The sequence below is a fragment of the Cuculus canorus genome, chromosome 1 (assembly GCF_017976375.1).
Source record: "Cuculus canorus isolate bCucCan1 chromosome 1, bCucCan1.pri, whole genome shotgun sequence".
In the NCBI taxonomy this organism is placed as follows: domain Eukaryota; kingdom Metazoa; phylum Chordata; class Aves; order Cuculiformes; family Cuculidae; genus Cuculus; species Cuculus canorus.
The window spans coordinates 157,595,124-157,617,516 of record NC_071401.1 but is presented as its reverse complement, the minus strand read 5'-3'; the positions used below and the strand labels follow the sequence as shown (position 1 = coordinate 157,617,516).

The window sequence follows — 22,393 nt, the reverse complement described above, 5'->3', positions numbered from 1 at the left end:
TTAGTTTATGATAAATAGAATTATTTTCTTGATTTTTTTTTTGTGTTTGAAATTTTCTTTGTGAGGTGAGAGGTAAGTGAGTTTATAGGACAGAAAACACTGGTTAGACTTACTTTGCCATGGCTAGGGGTTTTATTGTATCATTTTGACTTGGCATTAGAAAGAGTTTGTTTCTGTTTCTGCTTCAATAGTATTTTTAACTTTTGGCCAAGTCACACAGTCTTGAAGATGCTTGTTTTTATGTATTTCAGAGAACAAAATAAATAAAACCAAGCTATTTGTATCTCTGTGCTAGTGTCATTCAAAGTCATTCACTGGTCAAAACAGGACCCAACATCTGTGGAGAGCTCAGATAATACTTCATAGTTCTAAAGATACAATATTTTCTCAAAAGCTCTCCGTCTTTACTTTCAGTAAGACAAAGTTCTTATTTATGGTACAGTTGCCCAAAGATGAAACTCATGTTATAAGACTTCTTTTTTCCAAGTAAGTCCATACCAGCAGCTAGCATTTCCTGGAGTGGAAACCACTGCTTCCATGTAGGCGAAATTTATCCTGAGATACGGACACATCATTGTGAAAGAGTATGCCAGCCCTCTCTGTGTGGCTCCTGGCCTCAGGCCCTACATAATATTGCTCCCTTCTGGCATGTTTCGGTGGGTCATGGGAGGCAGCAGGGCTCCGTATGCTCTGCATTTAGATGTGAGCTATGACTAATCTCATCGTTCCTCTATTGTCAGCCTCACAAAACTCTCTAAATGTTTCTATGGATGAGGAGCTTACCTGTGTTTCAGTGCCAGTAACGGGAAGATCTATTTGAGAATACAGCATGCTGCCACGTGCCAGCCATGGCTTTGCAACCCAATCTTTGTGCTGTTGGACAGTTCTGGCAGTGCACTTTGGAAGGCAAAAGCTACTCTGGCTCTCCTTTCCTCACTTTCAGCTGGACTTAAGGAGCAACAAGAAAGTGGATAAAGACTGGAAGATGAGAATTGTGTGCAGAGGCAGAACACGGCCATTGGATGAACAGCAGGCAAAACCAGTACAAGCACATGGGGACCCCCAAGAAAGCAGGACAAGTTTGCCAGTGACAATCATCATCATCCTCCAGAAAGAGCTTAAAGGAGACAGTTGCGTACAGGCTGTGGGGAGTGAGAACTGCAGAGGATGCCCACTTATGCACCTGCAGTTTTGCTGCCTCTAGCGCTGCAAGAATACCAATGCTAGGTCAGTCCCAGTTTGTGCATACTGGTACTGGCAGCAAATACAAAACCAGCTTTGCTTCTACAGCTGAACTTTGCTCTGAGGGAATAGAGTTGTCGTGGTTACCCTCTTGTTAATTAAACCTTATTTGCTACAAATAAATTATTAGCATCTCTCTGTTTTTATCTCCACAGGATTCTGCTGTTCTCCCTCTGGTTCTTCTATGTCAGGTGTGGACTCTGACTGCTGGACATACTACCTCATGCGAACATTTATTACCCAGTTTCTGTCCCAGGTGTGCCTTGCCAGCCTTTCTGAGGCAGTAATTCTCCACCGGAGCCTTGCCTTGAATGACCAGTGAAATGTAATATCGTAGGTTAAAATATTAGTGAGCATGAGGCAGTGTCTTCTGGTTTGCCATAGCTGGCTAAAATGTTCAGCCAACAAACTACTTTGTCTTCAGCAAAATGTTCCTTCTTGCAAGTTACTATATGAAGGCTAAAACCCTTACATCTCTTTACACAGTAAAGCCTTCATCCCCATTTTTTCAATGAGCTTAGCTGGAATTTTACTGCTGGGATCAGCTGCCAACCCTTCAAGGAGCCCAAGGTTGATGCTTTGAGTAGTGGTGTCTCAAAGCCGTATGTGGAAAAAAAATGTGGAAGAAGACAGTTCCTTGAAACAACGCAAGAGCACAAGGAACAGAAAAACACCTGAGCTTCTCCTAAGGGACTGGAAGGCCGATCTTGTGACCAGTCGCAGTAAGTGTACGGTGCATTACGGGAATAAGATCAATTTGCAACAGCAAAGGTTTTGACCCTGTGTGTAGGGAAAGGTTGCAAAGTGTATGTTTTTTATCTGGAAGCTACTGGGAGGATGCAGTAACTAAAGATTATTTTACCTTCCCAGGGGAAGTTTACTAACCCAACTTCCAGTAACTTCTACTAATCTCCACCATGTCCTATCTGAATTCTTGAAATGCTGCTTTTAAGTGACACTGACTTAAAAGAAAACAAATCCTCCCACTGTCACTTATCACAGGGTATTCATAGACTCATAGAACAATTTGGGTTGGAAGGGACATTTACAGGTCATCAAGTCCAATACACCTGCACTGAACAGGGGCATCTTCAAGTACATTGAGTTGCTCAGAGTCTCATCCAACCAGACCGTGAATGTTTCCAGTGATGGGGCTTCTACTACCTCTCCAGGAAACCTGTTCCTTTGTTTCATCACCTTCGTCATAAAAAAAAAAATCTTCCTTATAATTAGTCTAAATCTTTCAGTTTAAAAGTTTGTTCCCATCTTTCTTGGAAGCCCCGTTTAAGTACTAGAAAGCTGCAATAAGGTCTCCCCAGAGCCTTCTCTACTCCAGGCTGAACAACCCCAAATCTCTCAGCTTTTATTCATAAGAGGTGCTCCATCCTTCTGACAATTTTCGTGGTCCTCCTCTGGAGGGTCCATGTCTGACAGGTCCATGTGTTTCGTGTGCTGGGAACTCCAGAGCTTGACACAGTATTCCAGGTGGGGTCTCATTAAAGTGGAGCAGAGGGGCAGAATCACCTCCCTCAATCTGCTGGCCACACTTCTTTTGATGCAGCCTAGAATATGGTTGGCTATCTGGGCTCTAAGCACACATAGTTGGCTCACATACAGCTGCTCTCAATCACTTAATCTCCCAGCATGTACTGATACTGGGGTTTGGCCTGAACCAGGTGCAGGAGTTTGCAGTGGGCCTTGTTGAACCTCATAATGTTCATGAGCCTCATGAAGCCCACTTCTTAAGCCTGTCCAGGTCCCTCTGGATGGGTGTCCCATCCCTCAGGCATGTCAACTGCACAATTCAGCTTGGTGTCATCTACAAACTTGCTGAGACTGCACTTGATTCCACTGTGTCTATGTTTTTGACGAAGATATTAAACAGTACTAGTTCCAATACCAACCCCAAAGGAACATCACTTGTACCTGATCTCCATCTGGACATTGAGCTGTTGGCCACTACCCTCTGGATGCAACCATGCAACCAAGTCCTCACTCACTATACATTCCACCCATCAAATCCATACCTTTACAATTTAGAGAGAGGGATGTTCTTGAAGACAGTGCCAAAGGCATTACAAGAAGTCCAGATGGATGATTTACATAGCTCTTAATTAATATACTCTTAATTAATATATTACTGTAACTGTATTTTTAAAGGCACTTCTCCTCTCTAAGTGAGGAATAATTTAGAACTTTTAAAACCTGTCAAAAACCACAATGTTCTAAACTGAAACCCATCCTTCGCTGTTGGTTACAACTGGCTAAACAATGAATGAACACAGCACCCTCTGCTTTTGAGCATCAAGAGAAGTAGGAAAGCTTTGCTTTTGTCAATATAGGACTACTGTTTCTTCCAAGGCAAGTATTGGGGAACCTTGCAGGTGACAGCAAGCAAAGCATGGTGTTCTTTTTCATGTTCTGAGACAAGCAAAAGGTGACACTTCTATTTATTTCTCTATTAGGTATGAATGCTTTATTGCATGAACTCCTTTCCTAAGGGTACCATGGATAGTAGAAGTTCCTATAGATTCAGAAAGTGTCATGAAGGAAAAATTTCAGAGCCATAAAATACAAAGACATCAACTCTGCCTCAGGATGTCCTTGAGTTAAAATTACAGACAGTTACTGGATTATATTAGTGACATAATGTTACGTATTGCCACCTTCTTGTTCCTTCTCCTTTTCATTCATTATTGGCCAAACCCAGAGACACAGTACTAGATTTGAGAGATCTTTTGTCTGATTTGGTAGAGACTCTTTTCTTATGCTTTTTTTTAGATATTTCAGATTTAAATTATACATGCAGAAGACAGCAGGAAAGCCACATTTTTTCTGTCCCATAGCAACAGGGTAGAAATTTTGCAGTGCCTGTGTCAAACTGAGTCACATTGGTATAATCTCCATGCCATCTCCAGTTTGTTCAAGACCTATGTATGAGTATAAAGACTATCATATTTAAACACAACTCTTGCCCATGGAATCCCATCTGTGCATCAGGGGTAAGGATGGCTAACAGACTGTCAAAACCACGTGGGATCATCCTAGTGACATCCTGTACATCTCTGACTTTAAAACTTCTGCAGTGGTCCTGCACAAGACTTCTGAATTCCCTGAGCCACAGATGTTAGCTGCAGCATATCTGTTCTCCATCCTGTCACACAATCTTGATTTGAAGACCCACAGGGCACAGATCATGTGGAAAGTTGTGTCTGAGGTTCGTTATTTCCTCTGTCAGTAATGAGCAATGCAGTTCTTATCTGAATTTGCCAAACACTGGTTTCCAGCCACTGGATCTGATTTTAGTTTCGCTGCTTGTAAGAAAGACCCATCTCCTATCAGAAATTTGTTTCCGAGAAGGTGCTGCTGGGTCTGGTCAAATGGCCCTTTGATCATCTCTTTAGTAAACCAATAAGGAGCTGTGGATCCCTGATGGAAAGTAATGGAGCCATTTCAAGTTACTTACTACTGCTCAGCAGCTGAGCTGCAGCAATAATTTGTGCTTGTGCCCTGAGCTTGCTACAAACAGAAAAGGTACATGCAAGCATAAGCCGCCATGACCTGTATTTTATTTGAAAATTGGAGCAGACAGAGGTCACCTTCTCTAACACGATCAATGAGTTGTAACCTTTAAAGCTGTGGCAACCCCTTTGCTTTGGATGTGTGTCTGACCCCTGAGCTGATTTCCCCGCTCTGTGCACATTCAGTGTCTCATCACAAAGCTCAAGGGATTGAAGGGGACATAGAGACTGACTTCTTGTTTTTATGTAGTGTCAAAGTGAAGACACATGAAGGGCAGTAGATGATTTTTGCACTGTTATATAGCTCCTAGTCACAATTCCAACTTGAAAGCAAGCCAGAAGATATGCATTATTGGGACCACTGGGACCTTTATTTGGGGCTTAGAGAAATTCCAGGCAATCCCCACGGTATGACTTCTCCCGGTCCTTCAAAAGAGGTGATTTAAAATTTGCTCTGTAATTAAATTATTATAACTAGCGGCAATTTCTTCCTGCTTGTAATTTAGTTCATATTAAATTTACCTCTGTTGGTTTTGTCTGCACCACCTTCGAAATAAGTTTTTAAATTCACTAATTTAGATAGGCCAAGAGATAGTGTTCTTCTGGGAGTAGGCACCTGAAGGATCCAAAATAGTCATATTGAATCAGCTTTGGGCCAGTGTAATGAGAGTAAGGAAATATTCCTTTCTGCAGAGTTTATCAAGAGCATATTAGGGTAAAGGTAGTTAATTATTCAATTTAAACACTGCTTGAAGTACTTGTGAATGCAGATTTTATATATGTAGAAAAGTTACATGTTAGAAGGATATAAAACCATAGCAGTATTTTTAGTCAGATAATTCACTGGTTTGTACTGGATTGGTTTCTTTTTGGAGTTTGACCTGATCCAAAGCCCATGGAAAAACTCCAAAGAGACTTCTGGCTTTAAGTTAAGGAATTAAGTTGTATGCCTTAGTGCCGTAGGATATTATTGTACTAAAGAGCTTATTAAGATTAAAAATGGGATTAGGCATTACCATGAATGAATGCAAAGAGGTTACATGGCCAGGATAAAGCTGTAAAGCTTTATTCTGCCTTTCAGGGAATGGTCCCAGACTGGAGCTAAGAAAAATATTACATATTATAGCATTACACACGATGTGGTGCATCTTGTATCTCCCAAAATGGAGAAATTCAACACTAAAGATAGGATATAGAAGCGAAATCTTACTGGTTTTGTGTTGGTTTTTTTCCAAGAAGCAGTTCTTGCTGATCAGTGAAAATGTCTCACATACTTCTGAGCTCTTTCTTTTGAGACCTAGATTTTTGCTAGCTTTTAATATTTATTTTTCCAAATGAGCTTTTGGTTGCAATTGCTCCCTTAGCCCCTAGAGAATCAGCAAAGCATCCTTGGTGCTGTAGGAAAGAAGTCTGGAGAGAAGAGGACATCTAGACCGACAGCTGTAAATATGAGCAGATGGAAGAGAGAAAAGGCTTTTCTACAAAGTGTATTTTCTGGCAGAAAAGAAAGGCAAAACACATGGACGGGAGTAGGCAGAAATCAGAGAGGAGAGAGGGGCAGGAAGGATGATGGAGAGAAGAAGCAGACAGTGTAGTGCCAGTGACCACGGATGGGGACATGCAGGCAATATGTGGGGATCAGGCCTTCCACACCTCAGTTTGACCAAGGCTTGCTGAGGACACTGCTTACTGCACACATGTCCACATCACACTTCTGCAGCATGTGGCGAGTGAGAGGCTGTTGCCGCTAACTTCGCTTTCTGAGGGGTAAAATGATCCTGTAGCAGGAGGTGACTTGGTCTGTCTTGTGCTTGTTGAGGATGAAGGACAGATACACCACCTTTCCCAGAGGACTCACTGTGTGCTAAAAGGGGTGTGGATCTAAGCCAATGGCACCTTACTCTTCTTTATTTTTTTCTTGTTTCCACAGAAAAATAATAACTTCTAACAGGTAAAAGGGAGCAGAGGTGAATGCTCAGCTCAGACATTTTTCTTCCACCATATTAATGTGTTTCTATTTCTTCACTGATTTGTTTGTGTCTTGTTATCAGAAGCTTACAGATGGCTACTAAACAGAGCTGTCGGTGTATTTAACTTTGATATTGTAATGAATGAGCATAAATCTCCTATGAAAAAATGAACTTGCTTTCTATCCATCATTACTGTGTGAGAGAAAGCAACAATGGTGATGGTCCAGTGCAACCGCTCTGTCTCCTACGGGAACTAGGCCTGATTCATACCAGATGTTCTCTGCAGGGTATTCTTGGATGCTTTCTACACTCCAGCCACAAAGTGTCCTAAGTAACTGAGCCTTCCTATTTCCCATGGGACAAGAGGCCAGCTTTCCCAAGGAAAGAATTTGTAAGGACTTCTCGATAACAACTACTTAAAATATTGACATCATGTTATGTTCAAATAGATATTGCTTGTTTCATTCTAGCTAATATTTGTCTTGCTTTGTTATCTGTACCCTACAGCTACTTCCAGAAGGGAATCACAACTCCACCCAGATGTTTCAGAGGGCTGTGCATGGTGGAGCAAATTCCCTGCTGTCTGTGGAGTCCTTGCTCTTCTTTTGTTCATTTTTATATCTGTATGTTTCTATATTACTTTGAACTGCTTAAAAGTTTATTGGCCTCTGTCCTCAAAACACGTAGAACTGAGTATGGCTTCCTGGATGGGCATACAACAGTATTAAGTTTCTCTCAGGTTCCTCATAATATAGCTCTTTGTGTTACTATTTCTGTAGAGGTAGCTTTAGTCCATAGACATGGTCCATTTAGATTATATTTCATTCCAATTTTATTTCTGACATGCTTCATCTTTGCTTTTGTCTGAGACCGGTTCTTACCAGATCTTCTCCTGTCTAAGATTCATAGTTTAAATGTCTGTTCCCTGATGTCTCCATCTGCGTGTTCCTTATCCCAACTGTCTGTATATGATGCGACCATGTACTGACATTTTCAAGACTGCGCTGCATCTCCAGTGTCACCTCCTTGCTAATGAAATTCAGTATCCACAGGCTGGAGTAGCACACTCACTTGGGAATCAGGATTATTACTAATTCATTAGTTTCCAGTGATGTACTTACAAAATGCCTAGCATGGAAAGACCTTGATCTCAGCAAGGTTTTTTGGTAACACTGTAGTTGTTGCCAAAGCCAAATCTAACATTATCCATTGTTTCCCATGCGGCTGGCCTGCTCTTATTTTTCTTCCTTTACTTTCAGACCTGCAGCCAGCTCCCCTGGTGCAGATAGATGCATGTTTCTTTATCCATGCCAGCAGCTGCCTGAATAATAAAGCAGCTGTCCAGTGGACAAATTTGAACTGATTTGCATCCAGGTAGCTTGTGAGATGAGCAAATGAGCTTGCCTTCTCCTTGTGCCTACAGAAACCATTATGGGTTTTTGATGAAGGAATGTGGGTTTGTACCTGAGGTCTCTTATAGGGCAGAAGGCTCTGTATGGCTGAGGGACTGGCTCTGTCTCCCATCTGTCTATAAACTGCTGTACCCCTCTTCACTCTCTGCGAGGCTGCATAGTTCACACTTCCAAGGGACATATGCTGGCAGCCTGCATTGAAGGGGGTTTAAACTGTCCTGGGATTTCCATGTTTTGCTCTTTTTGGTGAGGAGAAACGAAACAAAGATTTATTTTTTGCTAATAATGCAAGATACAGATTGTCCTACGGATGTTATTCCTGGTGACCTATTCTGTCACCTGTGATTTACATGACCATTGTGCTGATAGTCTGGAGCAAACCTTGTTCCCACATTTTGATGTTTTTCTGCTCAAGCTCTTGCTCTTCCTGGATAGTTGTGCTGCTTCAGCCAGTTTCCCAGACAGAGGAAGGCCTACTGTAAAAGAACAAGCTTAGCTTGCTTAATAGATGCAACTTGTAGATAGTCTGTGTCTTATGTGGATGCTTTTCTTCAGTATCACGACAGGTCGAAGCTCTTGCAAGTACTCTGTGGCCATGTCCCATGTCCTGACTGGCATGGTCCACATGGCAGAGCCCAGTGTACTGCTTTGGTAGGCAGCTCACAGAGCAGTGGCTTCACCATGCTGCTGTTCCACACATTTCATGTTCTTGAAGGAATCTTTCCTTCCTGTGCACTTTTCCTGTGCTCACCACCATACTGACCAAGTTCTCAGGGTATAAAAAGCCTCCTCCACTCCCAGTTCGCCCTTGACGAAAGTCATACTCTCCACAGAGTAGTATAGTTCATCTATTTTTTTGTATCCCTGGTCTGCTGAGCCATGACAACAGCCTGATACATGTTGCATATGTGCTGGTGATTGTTATGCTCATCCACTTTGTTTACAGTCTCAGGAATGTGAGAAGCCCTCAGAAAAATACCAGAGACAAGAAAGTGTTTGAAAATGCTTGAAGGCGATAAGCCTTAATAGTGAAAGTATCCATTTCACCCAGCAGGAGCAGCACAGACCAAAAATCTCACCAAATTTATGCTCACCTTCAAGAAGAACCACGTAAAAAAATAAAAGAACTTGTTAAAGATAAGCTAAAAGCTGCAACTGATAGAATTAAGTCTTAATGTACTCCAAGCGCAGAACCTTCAGCCATTTTATTTCCTACAGGTGGATTACAGTCAATGTGGGGAAGCGTGGGAGCCATAAGGACTCCCTGCCTTGGGCAGTCAGGACAACTTCTGGAGGTGCAGGTGCCCAGCATCAGGGGACTAAGCTAAGGCCAGCTTTAACAACCCTTGCAACCCTATGGGGTTTGGAACCAATATTTTAAAGTTAAGCAGTCCAGTATGAGGAAATTCCAGAGCTAAGCACAGTCATAAGCATGTGATACTGTCTTTAATTTTAATTGTATGATCTACTGATCTTTTTTTCCAAATATTCTTCAGTTTTGCATCACAGTGGTGTGGCGATGCTGAAACAGACCGTTGGCTGGAACAATCTTGCCGCCCTGAGTGACACTCAACAAGTCATTCCTTTGACACATTGCATAAATGCTTTCAGAGCGTATACTTATTGTTCCTCAGATCTCTAAGCCGAGGCCCTGGATCCTACTGTCTGAGCAACCTAACCAACTTGAAACCTCTAGGAACATTTAGAAAGTTCAGCTACAACAAGCAGCAAAAGGAGATTGCATTTGCACCCTCTGTCTTACAGTCATAGCAATGAGACAGAACTAAGTGACGTTCACATTTCAGTCATTTTTTTTTGCTATAGGGTAGAAGCACGCTGACACTCTGCTGCATAAAGAGTCCCAGAAGACAGAATGAGCCAAAAGATTTCAGGCCTAAAGAAATCATGTGTGCTACACCTGAGAGAATGTACCAGTCATCGCTCGGGTACCAACTGCTTCTCAGATGATATCACAGGTAATCTTTATTGCCTGTTGTTTGGAGACAAATAGTCGTGAGTGGCTTTCACAGCTTTCATCAGGAAAGGATTTTAGAAGGAAAAGCTAAGCAATCTGCTTATCTCTGGATATGTTTTGTAAGTAAGTCAGACTACATCACTTGGATTTTTAAAACATTTTTTATTACTTTTTATTGCTTTTGACTTGTTTTTATAGTAAAAGAACAAAGAATAACATATTACAATGTATATAGACTGAAATCCTTCAACAAGTTACTTTAACATATTTGCTTTCTTGCACCGTAACCATCTCTCATTCGTTGAAAAATGGAAGTTTCAGGGCTTACAGCTCATTAGAAAAAAAATCAAAACCTCAATGAATGCAACCATGAGGATGTTTTAAGACTCCTTTTCAAAGTCCCAAAATTCTTTACACATAAAGGAACAAATATGATCCCTATCAATGAAAAGAAATTATTTTTAAAATTACTAACAATCTGTTGACTAAAAACATCTTCTGATGCAGCTCATCAGCTAGGCATGAGAGCTGGGATATACACACATTCCTGTTGGACTTCTCTAGGAAGGAGGATGGAGTAGTTCTCTGAATGGAGTTGGGGTTATGGCAGTTAGATCTGGAACTACACCAGGGCCCTCCTATTTGCTGAAATGCTTCTGTCCCTGGGCTAAGGAGAACTTTGCTTTCACCCCAGTATTTTCTGACAGAGAATCTTACTATTTTTGGACTGCTTTCCCAACACTTGGGAAGGAAATGGAGCAAAAGGACTAATTCAAATTTTCTCCTCTTGTTGGTCTCCTGCTTTATAAAAACGGAAAACTCAATGATAATAGAGGCAGCCAGCATGCAGGATCCAAAACTGGATCCAATGGGTCTTTTCCCAGATAGAAGAGGATGGACTGAGAAGGTAGAATAAGGATCACGTGCTACTGGATGAGGTAATGTGAAGGAAAGCGCAAGAACGTTAGCATAGGAACATTCACGTTTAAACAGAGAAGGAGAGGGCTAGCACGTGATCTCAAAAAAGAAAAAAAAAAAAAAAAGAAAAAGAAATCAGCCTCAGCCCCTACAGTAAAAGCTAAATAAAACTATAGAACTAAAAGCTAAATAAAGAACACTGAGGGAAAGAAGAAAAGCCTTAAAGGTGAGAAAGGTGGGAGAAACCGTGAGTAAGTGGAAAGGACAGACTGCCACTGCCCAAGGAAATGGCTGTGGGCTGCAATTAGCTAAATGGTACATGACTCCTGCACTGTGAGTGTGTTGCGGTTCTGAACTGCTCGCTGGTTTACTGCTGTTTCTGGTAGCAGGAGTGCTGAATAATGGAAGCTGTACCCTGGACTGCCAACAGGAATTTCCTTTAGCTTATGGTGCTGAAGCTATATTTTAAATGAAAACTGCTAGCTTTTATTTCTGGAATAACAGTAGCAGATATCTATAGCACAGTCATGGATTTATAGCAATGCTTTATGCGTGGGGATCGATCTTGTAGGCAGGATTTGCTCTGCTCTCCACAATCACTCCTTGCTCCCTTGAACATGTTCAGCATTGGAAAGATAAGCTGGGGGAGGCAGTTCTTATGCAGTGAGGCTAGTCAAGCTGAAGGCAATGATTAAAAATGCTGCCTCATTTATGAATGTTATGTAGCTACAACCAAGCTTGCTCCTTGCCTCCAAACAACAACAACAAGCCTTTCCTTAATGCTAGGGCAGCAGGGTATCTTGGTGCCCTCCTCAAGATTTTAAGTGGCTACGAGTGCCTCACCTCTCACCAGCACTCATGCTCCCGGAGACTAGGAAACAAAAATCAATAGGGTTAAGTGGATTTGCTCCATGCTTGCCTGCATCCTAACCTCCCCCTGCCTCCCCACCTGCTCTACTGTTATCTCTCCCTGGGTGACCACCATTGCTTGCTTGTCCAGGCAAGCTCCAGAGCCTGAAATTGCAAGGAGATGAAGAAAAAAGCCTTCCTGCTCATGGGCAGGAAGTGTGAGGGGAGACTTGCCCCATGCTAAATGCAGGGAAGAGGGAGCAGCTAACGCAATAGCATCTTCTGCTAGATGAGGCAGGACTACTGGCACTGTCTGGTGACAGATTGTAATGATTCTCTGTCTTCTTAACTGGCAGCAAATATGTCCTGGGGAATGAATGCCTTATGTAAAGATGTATGAGCACAGGGACAGTGCAAGTTTCACACAGGGGCCTCCCATCAAATGAGAGGAAACACAATGTCATTTGGAGTACTGCTTCTTTGGAACTCCAGCCACTTAGGAGCACAAAAAGAGTGAATGCTAGCATTAATTCACTTAGCTATTGATCTCAGACACACTCATTTTCATTTTACATTATTAGAACAGCCAGAGTCTCATAGCTGGTGGGCAGTACAGCACAGACACTTGCAAGCCCTTTTCCCCTCCTGCTGATGAGATAAATTTTAGCAGCAGATTCCTTAAGATGAACCTCTGGGGAACCGTTTCCTTCCACGTAAAAACAGTCTAATGTCTGGAGTGGTAACTATGAACCATCTTTTTACAGATATACACTCAGCAACTAATTGATGACCTAGAGAACAAGAAGACGTACCCATGAAAATCTTATATAGAAAGCTGTCAGGGAGGTAAGAAAGAGAATTGAACAGGCTTGATATAATTAGGTCTGGACATACATGCACACCCATGCACACGGTATCTCAGCTAACAAAGGGAAAAATTAACCAAGGGAAAAGTTCAAATATAGCCTATTATCTCCATACACTTGAAGATCTATGACAGGGGGAGAAGAGAGGATATGGTGCAGGGAGGCATTAAGACATTTTTCAGTAGTTTCATCACATGGAGCATGAGGTCTGTTCAGGCTCCTGAATAACTTCTTTGCCAAATTAATCTGCAAAGGACTTTCTTATAACTAGCTCTTACAAAACCACCCAGCTCATGAGCATGTGGATGTTAAGAGCCAAAAATAAGTGTCAAAGGTGATGAAGACCATCCTAGTATTTGTGGAGTCACCAGGTGACACCAATAGAAATGCTGGCACCTTAGATGATCCCGAACTGGGCCAGCTCATGCAGTTCCAGATGGCTGAAAGCTTCCCATGGGCAAATCACTGTGATATCTGCAAAGGAGAGAGAATGAGAAATGAGTTCTGATCATTGCATTTCTTGGATTTCTTTTGTATTAGTAGAAAGGCTGATGTACTCAGGAAACACTAGAGACGGGAAGAACAACAAGAATGAGATTCTTCTTGAAGGTTAAATGAGCAGATGAGTTCTTAAAATATGGTAGTACCTATCAGAGTAAACTAGATCAGTGTATTTTCTCCTCTGCCATCTTCATCTGTGAGCAAAAGCAAACCAGCATTTCCTATAATCTCTTCAATTTATGTCTAGTCTGGTGTGAAAATTAATTCTGTTTATGTAGTTTCTCCTATTCGTATAAACTACCTGTAGCCAAACTGTGATCTCCTTGAAGATGTGTAATCTTAAAACAGATGCTGAATAATTTGGTCTACAACATAACTCATTGACAGGTGCAGTTGTATTGATAACTAAGAAATTCTGACAGGCTACAGCTCAGCCAGTGCCTGTTTCTCAGTTCCAGATGGGTGCATAAAATTCTTAAAATTAGGATTCTGGTGGTGACATAAATACTTAACCAGCTGGGATCTAGTTCCTGTGATTTTTGGTATTAATAGTTCAGGATTTGGTATTTCTTTGAGAACATCATTCTGCTGAAATTCTTAGCCAGAATATTAGCAGAAAACAAAGACAAACAAGGACATTTGCAGCCAAATGGAAGTATTCAGAAATTGAAGCGCAGCTAAATAGTCTTTCTGTCTTGCGGTTTACATAAGCATAAGAATGACCATGGAATCTTGCAGAAGGAGTACTAGCCTTATCTGGATACTTTAAGAGCTGCAAAGAGGCCAGAGAGACAAAGACCACTCCAGATAGCCCTCGCCTGTGCTGAAGCATGATCGTGCATGTGTTTAAAGCAGGACAGCACAAAAACATCCTGCAGTGCTTACCTGTGCCCAGTCCTTCCATGCCTGGGATGTCATCTCCAAACCTAGGGAAGAGAAGAGCAAGGCTGAGTTTGGGCCAGCAATACACAGGAAAAGGGTGCTGCCTTGAACCCCTAGTCAGGGAATGAGAAGTGTAGGTGGACAGCATACAAGAAGGGGAAGCTTCAGGTGGGAGAGCTGAGGATACCAGTGAGCAGGGGGAAGACTCCTGGCTCCTTGACCAAGAAAAGAGAGTACCACAGGAGCCCAGCTTGGCAGTGGGGAGCCATCCAACTGGCATAGTTTCTTTTCTCTCCAAAATGCCCTTACCCTTTTACTCCTTTTTTAGGAGGCTTGCTCTTGAACTGCCTTGTCTGCCTCTGCTTAAACTTGGGAGGTCCTTTGCGTGGTGTAGTGGGACCAGTTGCACCTTCTCCAGTGCTGAGATTGGCGGGTGGGTTCTCACTCATTGCTGGGCTGCTGCGTGTGGCAGGCACACACCTCTGTCAGATCCCTCTGTCTGAAAGATAACAGTAACACTATTCTTATCATTTCTATGTATCAATAGTCAGGTGACAGAATTACGGAAAGTAGAATTGTGACAGGATTAAAGCTAAAGATACTAAACATAAAGAAAGATTGTATGACTTAGAAAGTAAGCAGGATAGCACTGCCTTTCATCCAGCAGACTTGAATTAGGATACCAAGAACACTCGAGATGAGGACTAGTTCAGTATAAGACTAGTAAAAGCCACAAAGACACACTTAGGGCCTAGATAAATATACTGTCCTTGGGAAATTTCATTGTATACCTCACCTGTTATTACGCTTGTGCCTATGCAGTCTCTTTTGGACACCAATGGAGATGAGATGCTGAAATACATAGGCCCTTAGACTGGGTGCAGCTGTAATTAAGGCCTCATGTTTGTCAATACCAAGCTTAGGGGAATTAGTACAGGATGTTTAAAAGATTGTAAAGAAAGTTAAGGCAAAACACTGGAGTCTCTCTTTTAGACAGATGTTAATTTCTCAGGATACAGGAGAGCAAAGCCCATGACTTTCCCCAGGATATTCCCATTTTGGTATTTTTAAGCATTATATTACATGCATTGACCTCTTCTGCACCACACTGCACATTAGCCAAGCTCCATTTCACAGGGGCTAAATAGTTATCAGGGAGCAATTTTTGTGCTGGAGGCACCTCTCCTGCCTCAGAGGTCAGAACTGCTGCACTCAGAGCCCTTTGCTTCCTTCCCAGAGAGGACAGTAGTAACTTTCACCAGTACCCAGGGGGAGCTTCCAGTCCTTCATTAAATTTTGTGCTAATTAGTATGCTAGAATGGTTGGACCAAGTGGATTTATGGAACATAAATAACTGCCAACTTTTTCTCCCCTCCTTGAAATCACATTCTTCCTCATGACCATTACATAACTCCTATCTTCAGGTGTTTGTTCCTTCACAGCCAAGCTGATGGAATTGGTAATGGAATTAACTTCATGATTTGGTACTAAAGACTAATCTCATTATGTCATCATAGTGCTCTGGCTTAATCCCCAACATCACCTGCAGTGACACTCTGGACTTTTAATGTCAGGGCTATAAATGTCATCGAAGACAAGTATATATATTTTTTCTTAGTCTGAAGACAGTTCCTGTCTTTGGCAGCCTTGAAATAGCCAGAGTGATGGAAAGCAAAGCCTGAGATGCAAGGGGAAAGACCATCCAAACAATCCTCCTGTGTCACTTCCACATCAGTGCAAGAAGAAGAGCTGTGTTTCTGTATCTGTCGTAGTCTGAGAATACTTCACCTCTGACATCTTTTCTGGCAGTAGGATGGATCCTAACGATAGCACCTACAGGCATGCTTGTTCTTCTCTTGCTTGTAGCTGGGCTCCCGTCTCAGCTGCAATATCCCAAGCAGTAGACTGGACAGGCTCCAACAGCCCCAAATGGAGTAGCAGATGGTTGTGTCTGCAGCTGAAGTGTGCACAGATGCTATTCCCCTGCCTGTAACACAATGCTTCCTAAGCACACACTGTGCCCACAAACAGAGAGATCAGCTCAAATTGTGGAAGTTAGTTATTTGGCTGCCATCATTGCGGCATCTGAACAATGGCCCAGTTTACAGCTTTATCCTCACAGCATGGTGGCAGGACAGGCAAGCACTGTCACCTTCATCTTTCACGGAATGGCAATGGAAGTGCAGTGATGGGTATGACCTGAACTGCACAGCTGGAAGGACATACAAAATCTTTCAACTCATAGTTTTTTAGGGCCAAACTGAGAGATGAAGGCAGTTTGGCTGCAAACCAAAGAAAGAATTTGGTGCCTCACTGTTACTCAGGACCAGTGAGGAATTCAGATTGTACTGTCCTACAAGCTGCTTTTCATCGGAAAATTGCTCCATGGCATGTCTGCTAATCCCTCAAAGTATAGATTTACACCTCTGCCTCAGCTGCAGTTCTCATTAATAGGGTGTCTGTGTCAGTGCTAGATACCCCTTCTGAACTACAAGAGACACACACTCACTTCTAAGCACCATGTTCATCTGACATGCCAAGACACTTCACAACCCTCTCAAGGGCTGCTCCCAAAAGTATAACAGAAGAAACAAACTGGCTAACAGATTTCCAACCCTTTGGAATGAGATTCAAAACTTGTAAGACACATTTGAAGTCCATCTCCAAATGAGTTCCTGCCCTGCTTCACCAATCCCTGCTGTCTGCCAGCATGATACCTTAACCACAAAAACATCTTTGAGGGTCAATTCTTACTTCCTTGAATCCATGTCCTGCCCCTGGCCTTCTCTCAACAGAGAAATAGCTGACAGACTCAGTCCTTTAAGTTTTCTTTTCAGTCTGAAATAGTTGTATCTACCTGCCAGCTACTCAATAACTCAGGATCTGGCAGCAAATAGGATCTGCCCAAATCACATTCCACCATCTCACCTGCATGAATGCAAGAAAGAGTACTCCATGAAACTAAAAGAGACAATTGTAACCTCTTTCCTCCCTCTGTTTGTTCTCTCCACACATCACCAAAAAAAAATGCAAAGAATGGCAAGAAACCTTAATATCACATCACAGCATCCATCTTGCAGTAGGAATCAAGCTGCCTTCCCATGCAGGCAAAGATATCTCCGTTCACGCTAGGGCCATTCCCCACAGCATGGGAGCAGCCTCAGTTCCCACATCTTGGGAACCAGCTTCCCCTGTGCATAGCCAGACACAGAGGGGCAGGAACCCCAGGATTACAAATGTGGATTAAATGCCCACAGCAGCTTCCCAGGGGCATTTCCCAGTCTTTCCCCGTACCTGGGTACTTGGATAGTCCTTGGTACACACCAGCCAGATGGCTCAACAAATGTTTGATGACACTGAGTCTCTTCTAGACTTCTGCAAGAGCTATGCTGACTCCTTTGAGTGCTTCCTGGGCTGCCAAAGTTCTTCTGCTTCTCCTGGCACCGGGATGCTGTCCCTTGGTGAGCGCTGATGGCTGTGGATGCAAAGGCTGGTAAGGAACAAGATGTTCTTCCATGCACTTCCTCTGCCCCCTCCTCTGACAAGGTGTTACTTAATCGTCCCTGACAGCACTTCTGCTCAGTCCAGGGTTTTAATCCTCTGGGTAAGAGCTTTTCTTGCGTCCGAATGCTAATTATACCTAATACACTGTAATGGGCTTATCTCAGTTGCGTCAGATATCCCGTCTCTGGGTTGCTGGCCAGGTTAATCATCCTTCTTTTAGTTTTCTTTGAACTTAAAGAGGCTCAAATACGACCAATAAGTGCTGATTCTTTAATCAGCCTCCTCGTTTATCTTCAATTCTCTATGGAAAATTTCCCTGGCTGATAATGCAGATGCCTCATTTGACCTTCTTCAGGGAGATCCAGTGTAGGATCTCATCTTCCGCTGTCTGGAACCTCCAGAAATATAGGCTTCTCCATATGCACTTGCCTTCACACTGCTTCAGTGATGTCAGACACAGAATCCCCACGAGCTGTGGCCCTCCATACACGTGAATTGAAGGTGACATCCAAGAGGAAATACCCTTGTTTTTATATTCCTTTTGATGGGGTTTTTGCGTGCTTAACTCTTGACTTCATGAGAGCCACTATCACCATCCTTGCAGCCAAGCTTTCATTGGGTGAATATTATCCACTGCAAGATGCCTGTGAGGAGTTTCACAGCTCCAGTTGCAGTTGCTTGAGCTGGCTAATCACAGTGATGGGAAAAGTCCATGCAGGTTCAGCCCTTCCTGATCCAGTGTTTTACACAGGATCTCAGACCTTTCATTCTATCAGCAGTTTTAAGACCAAGAAAGAGGATACACTCAAAGACAGAAACTCATTTCAAGTAGAACTATATTCCCACAACTACTTCTTAGATGGAGATCATTGGAAAGACTATCCCAGTTGGAAGAAGAGATTTGGTAGCACTGGAGGTACATCACAGAGTATAAACTTCCCACCCATGTGCCCTGCACAGGTGGCTGGGCACTGGGGCAGGAAACCTCACCTGCATCACTCAACTACCCCTCAGGAGCACTGTGGCAATTTTCACCCGCAGGCTCAGCCAGCTGAAGACACAAGTCAAGGGAGTGCCAGAGAGCCCCAGCCAAGGGCTGTCCTGCATAAGAAATTGAGTGGCCCTGCAAAGGGCAAACTTGCTTACGCAGCCAGGGAGCTTTGAGACAAACCACCACTGCAGCACTTGCCTTAATGATAGAAGAAATAGAAAATGACCACTCACAAACCACAACTCCCTGTCTTAGCTACTGAGTCTGTTCATGCTCTCCAAATAGAAACATCCAAATTTCTGCCCCCTCAGGATTTTATCAGGACTTTTCTCTCCTCTGAGTTTTGCAGCCAGTTCTTCTTTCATCCCCCCGCCACCCTTGTTATTGCTTTGAGCTCCTGGGAAATACTTACAGTGCCAAGGGCTCTTCTTGCAAATCATTCAACTCCCGTCCACCAGCCTGTGTAGAAAGGGTTTTGAGGTGTTCTTTCTCCTCCAGATATACCCTGCCACCAGGTGACATCAGGGCACCAATCATGGGCGGGTCCTTGCATGGGGAGGAGGGGACATGTGGGGAGCCCTGTGATCCTGGCACTGTGCGGGCACAGCTCCAGCAAGGTCTGGGGAGCAGCAGAGCCTTCACGTGCTTGTGAGGGGTGATGTGCCCCTTTCTGCAAGAAGAAGTTGTGGGTTCTCTGGAGTTCCTGGAAGGAAAACTCTGGAGAAGCAGAGAGGAATAAGGAAATTACCTGCCCTTTGAGTGATGCTGTTGCTTGTGAAAAAAAACACACACACACTCTCACATGCCCACACATGCAGGGAAGGGAGGAGTTTGTCCTAATCATCCCCCTTTCGGATGGGGGGGGGGGGGGGGGGGGGAGGTGGTGAACACATTAAGAGGCTTCCAGCAAACTTCTCAGTGGTGCTGCAGGGGTCAAGGTGCACCTGAGAGAGTGGTGCATGCAGTCAGCCTGGTGCAGAAAGGGCTGAGTCCACCCAAGGGAGCAATAGGAAATGCTGCTGAGATGCTGTGTAGGGTTGCAGTGAATATTTAGCTGCATCCAGCAGATGGAATGGCGAGGGAAGAAGGGAAAACCTTTCTGTTACATATGGCTGGCCAGCCAGTGGGGTGGCATGTTGCCTCTGAGACCTGAGATGCTGGGCTGAGAGTAACAGCTAGGTCACCTATGAGTGCTGGCAGTATCACTACTGTGAGGGTTCTGTCTGAGAAAGGAAAGAGGTGGTGCATCAGCCCAAACACCAACCCAACAAAACTCTGTGGATGGTAATGCACACTGTATTTTCAGGGGCTTTGTATCTCCAGTGTGTTTCAAAAGCCTGTTGTGACTTCCTGGGAGACCAATGTCAGAGATGTGGAAAAAGTAGGAGGAATCTCAGGGTGAAAAGAGAAGGTCCAGGGCCTTGCTAGAAGGTGCTGGAAGATCTTCCTCACCCTTATCTGCAACAGCACATCTCCTCAGCTATGGGCTAAAGCTCAGTGGCTCAAGGCATAACCACAGGGCAACATAATGATCCTCCTTGGTCCATTGGCTCTGGTGAGGCTCCACTCACTCACCCTCGCTGAGCATCAGCCTTACAAGATCAGGGTTGGCAGGGATGGAAATGATCCAGAAGGAGCTGCACAAGGAGCATCGGGGCTGTACAGGGGCAGAACGAAACAGAGGTATGGTTTTGTGTAGTGACAGATGGACTTCATCTTGGGGTGAGGCTGGAGGAGACGATTTTTGGGCAGCTATGCTAGCTGGAGGTGTGACTCTATGTGACCAAGAAGGGACATGACAGACCCTGGCAGCGGGGACTGGTCCAGCACTGCTATGGTATTGAGAAAGGGCCCCAGAGCTGAAGGTTCTGACTTTTCAGATGGCTGAAGTTAGATGAGATAAATCCCTCAGTGAGACTTAGCTTACATTTAAAAAATCAATACCGTCCTAGACCTTGAGGACACAGAGAAGCTGGGAAGTAAATCCTGGATGCAGCCAAGGGGCTTTCAATCTAGCAAAGAAGCAGCAAACATGCTTAGCATTCCCATGTGTTTGAGGATGATCACCCAGCTTTGTAGGCTTGAGCAATAATTTCTAGGCACAAGGAAGAGGATGGGGTCAGAATTGTGTTGGCATTGTCTCTTCCCTGTGATGACTACAGCTTGTACACAAATGCACGAGACTGATTGCGCTCAGCAGCTCCTGACAGCAGAAGTGATTACTGTGGGCAGGGACCTGCTTGTGCAGATATAAAGAGGTGCAGCCTGCTGGCAGCAGACTCCACTCCCATCCCTGCTGCTCATTCCCATGCCTCCATCTGGTGCAGACAGGTTTCCAGGGGCTCCCCCTCCCTTCTGCCTTCTTCTGTGTAGGTAAAATTGACAGAGAAATCAGCTCTATAACCCCCTATTCCTCTCTGCTGCAACATAAAAATTTACATTTTTTTTTTCAGGCTGTTTGCTTTCAAAATGCCCCATCTATTTTCTTGTTTTTCCAATGAAATCTGATTAAATTCTCTTTAACAAAAGCGGACATGTGGGAAGAAAAATTTCCATGGTATCACATCAAGCTATTTTTTGGCCACTGACAAAATGTGGCAGAAAATCTCTAAATAGCTTATCATGTTCTTTCTTATCTCCCATGATTATCTGGTTGTTTCACGGTCTCGTTCTTCCTCTCTCCTTCCCCTCACAAAGTGTATGACATTTGTTTTGTGGGGATGCGTATGTGTGGGTCCTTTGCAAAGCAACAGGTGACAGCTTTGAGTTGGTGCCCAGCTGCCACCCCAGATGGATGATGATTTCTGCCTAGGGACCAAGTACCCAATCCCTTTACTTCCCTGCCCCTTCCCAGACTCTTCCTCTCCTGGCCCCCGGAAAGACAGTGCCAGGCTTTCGGGCCACATCATTTGCCACGGGATCCAGACTAGAGCTGCACCAAAAGCTGTGGGGCCCAAGTGGTAGCAAAAGTGGAGTCCCCGTAGTCCCAAAGGAACATGCGTGAGCTTCATTAGCTCTGGCCAGATTATTCCCTGTTCCAAGGAGTCACTTAAAAACATCTCCAAGATTTCTGACCCTATTTATGAGCTAGTGTAGCTATGGTAACTGTAGTCATACCCAAAATAGCAGCTCACTTGAATGACAAAGAAAACATAAGTTTACAAGACAGTGATTTTTCCAGGGGTTGGCTGAGCTCATGGGACTGTGGGAGGAAATCCCAGATGAGGCACAGGCTCAAGGATGCAGCTGTGGCTGGCATGGACCACAACAACTCTTCTGAAACATATCTTTCCAAGCTTGTGCCAGGTACTTGGGAGATTTTGTGGCTTATTAATAGAGCTTTATCACTTGCCACACAGGCATACCTGGCTGGAAATGAGCAGGGAATTTCCCAGGCATCTGCAGCTAAACCTTATTTTCCCCCTTGCAAACAGACAGCTTACCAAATGTCTGAATTCCTAGCAAAAGAAGGACAGTGTCAGGACTTTGATTTAGAATAAGATTGTTTATTTGTCTTGTGGAAGGTCGGTGAGTTTGTCACGTCAATAGTATTTTTGTGAGAAACTCAGTGTACCACAGTGCTGGCAAAGGAAGATTTGCATACTGTAACCCTCCTTCCCCAATGCTCACCATTTTTCTAAACTGTCTGTCATTTGTGCTAGTGAAAAAAAGAGAAACATATAACAATAATTATAGAGGTTTGGGCTTTGTCCCGTGCAAATTAGCTGTCTGAATACATGCAAATCAGTCCGTCAAAGATGG

General features: G+C 43.6%; 1 protein-coding gene across 2 annotated transcripts; it reads right to left on the bottom strand.

Annotated features, from left to right (window-relative positions):
- Positions 1-10,278: 10,278 nt before the first annotated feature.
- PDE6H (phosphodiesterase 6H) lies at positions 10,279-19,192 on the bottom strand. 2 transcript variants are annotated; one of them, XM_054056745.1, is made up of 5 exons: positions 19,044-19,170; positions 17,431-17,611; positions 14,446-14,635; positions 14,140-14,180; positions 10,279-13,227 (listed from the first exon to the last, which is right to left on the bottom strand). In XM_054056745.1, the coding sequence occupies exons 3-5, from the start codon at positions 14,583-14,585 to the stop codon at positions 13,151-13,153; spliced, it is 258 nt and encodes an 85-aa protein (XP_053912720.1). In that variant the 5' UTR covers positions 14,586-14,635; positions 17,431-17,611; positions 19,044-19,170; the 3' UTR covers positions 10,279-13,150. The 2 variants fall into 2 exon arrangements, with proteins under 2 accessions (XP_053912720.1, XP_009569849.1); XM_009571554.2 differs by lacking the exon at positions 17,431-17,611 and having other exon boundaries at positions 19,044-19,192.
- Positions 19,193-22,393: the final 3,201 nt, after the last annotated feature.

Coding starts and splice junctions, on each gene's coding strand:
- PDE6H (XM_009571554.2), bottom strand. CDS start 14,585: ATGAGTGAGAACCCACCCGCCAATCTCAGCACTGGAGAAGGTGCAACT. Junction 14,181..14,445: donor CCTAAAAAAGGAGTAAAAGG/GTAAGGGCATTT, acceptor TCTCTTCCCTAG/GTTTGGAGATGACATCCCAG. Junction 13,228..14,139: donor CATGGAAGGACTGGGCACAG/GTAAGCACTGCA, acceptor TCTCCTTTGCAG/ATATCACAGTGATTTGCCCA.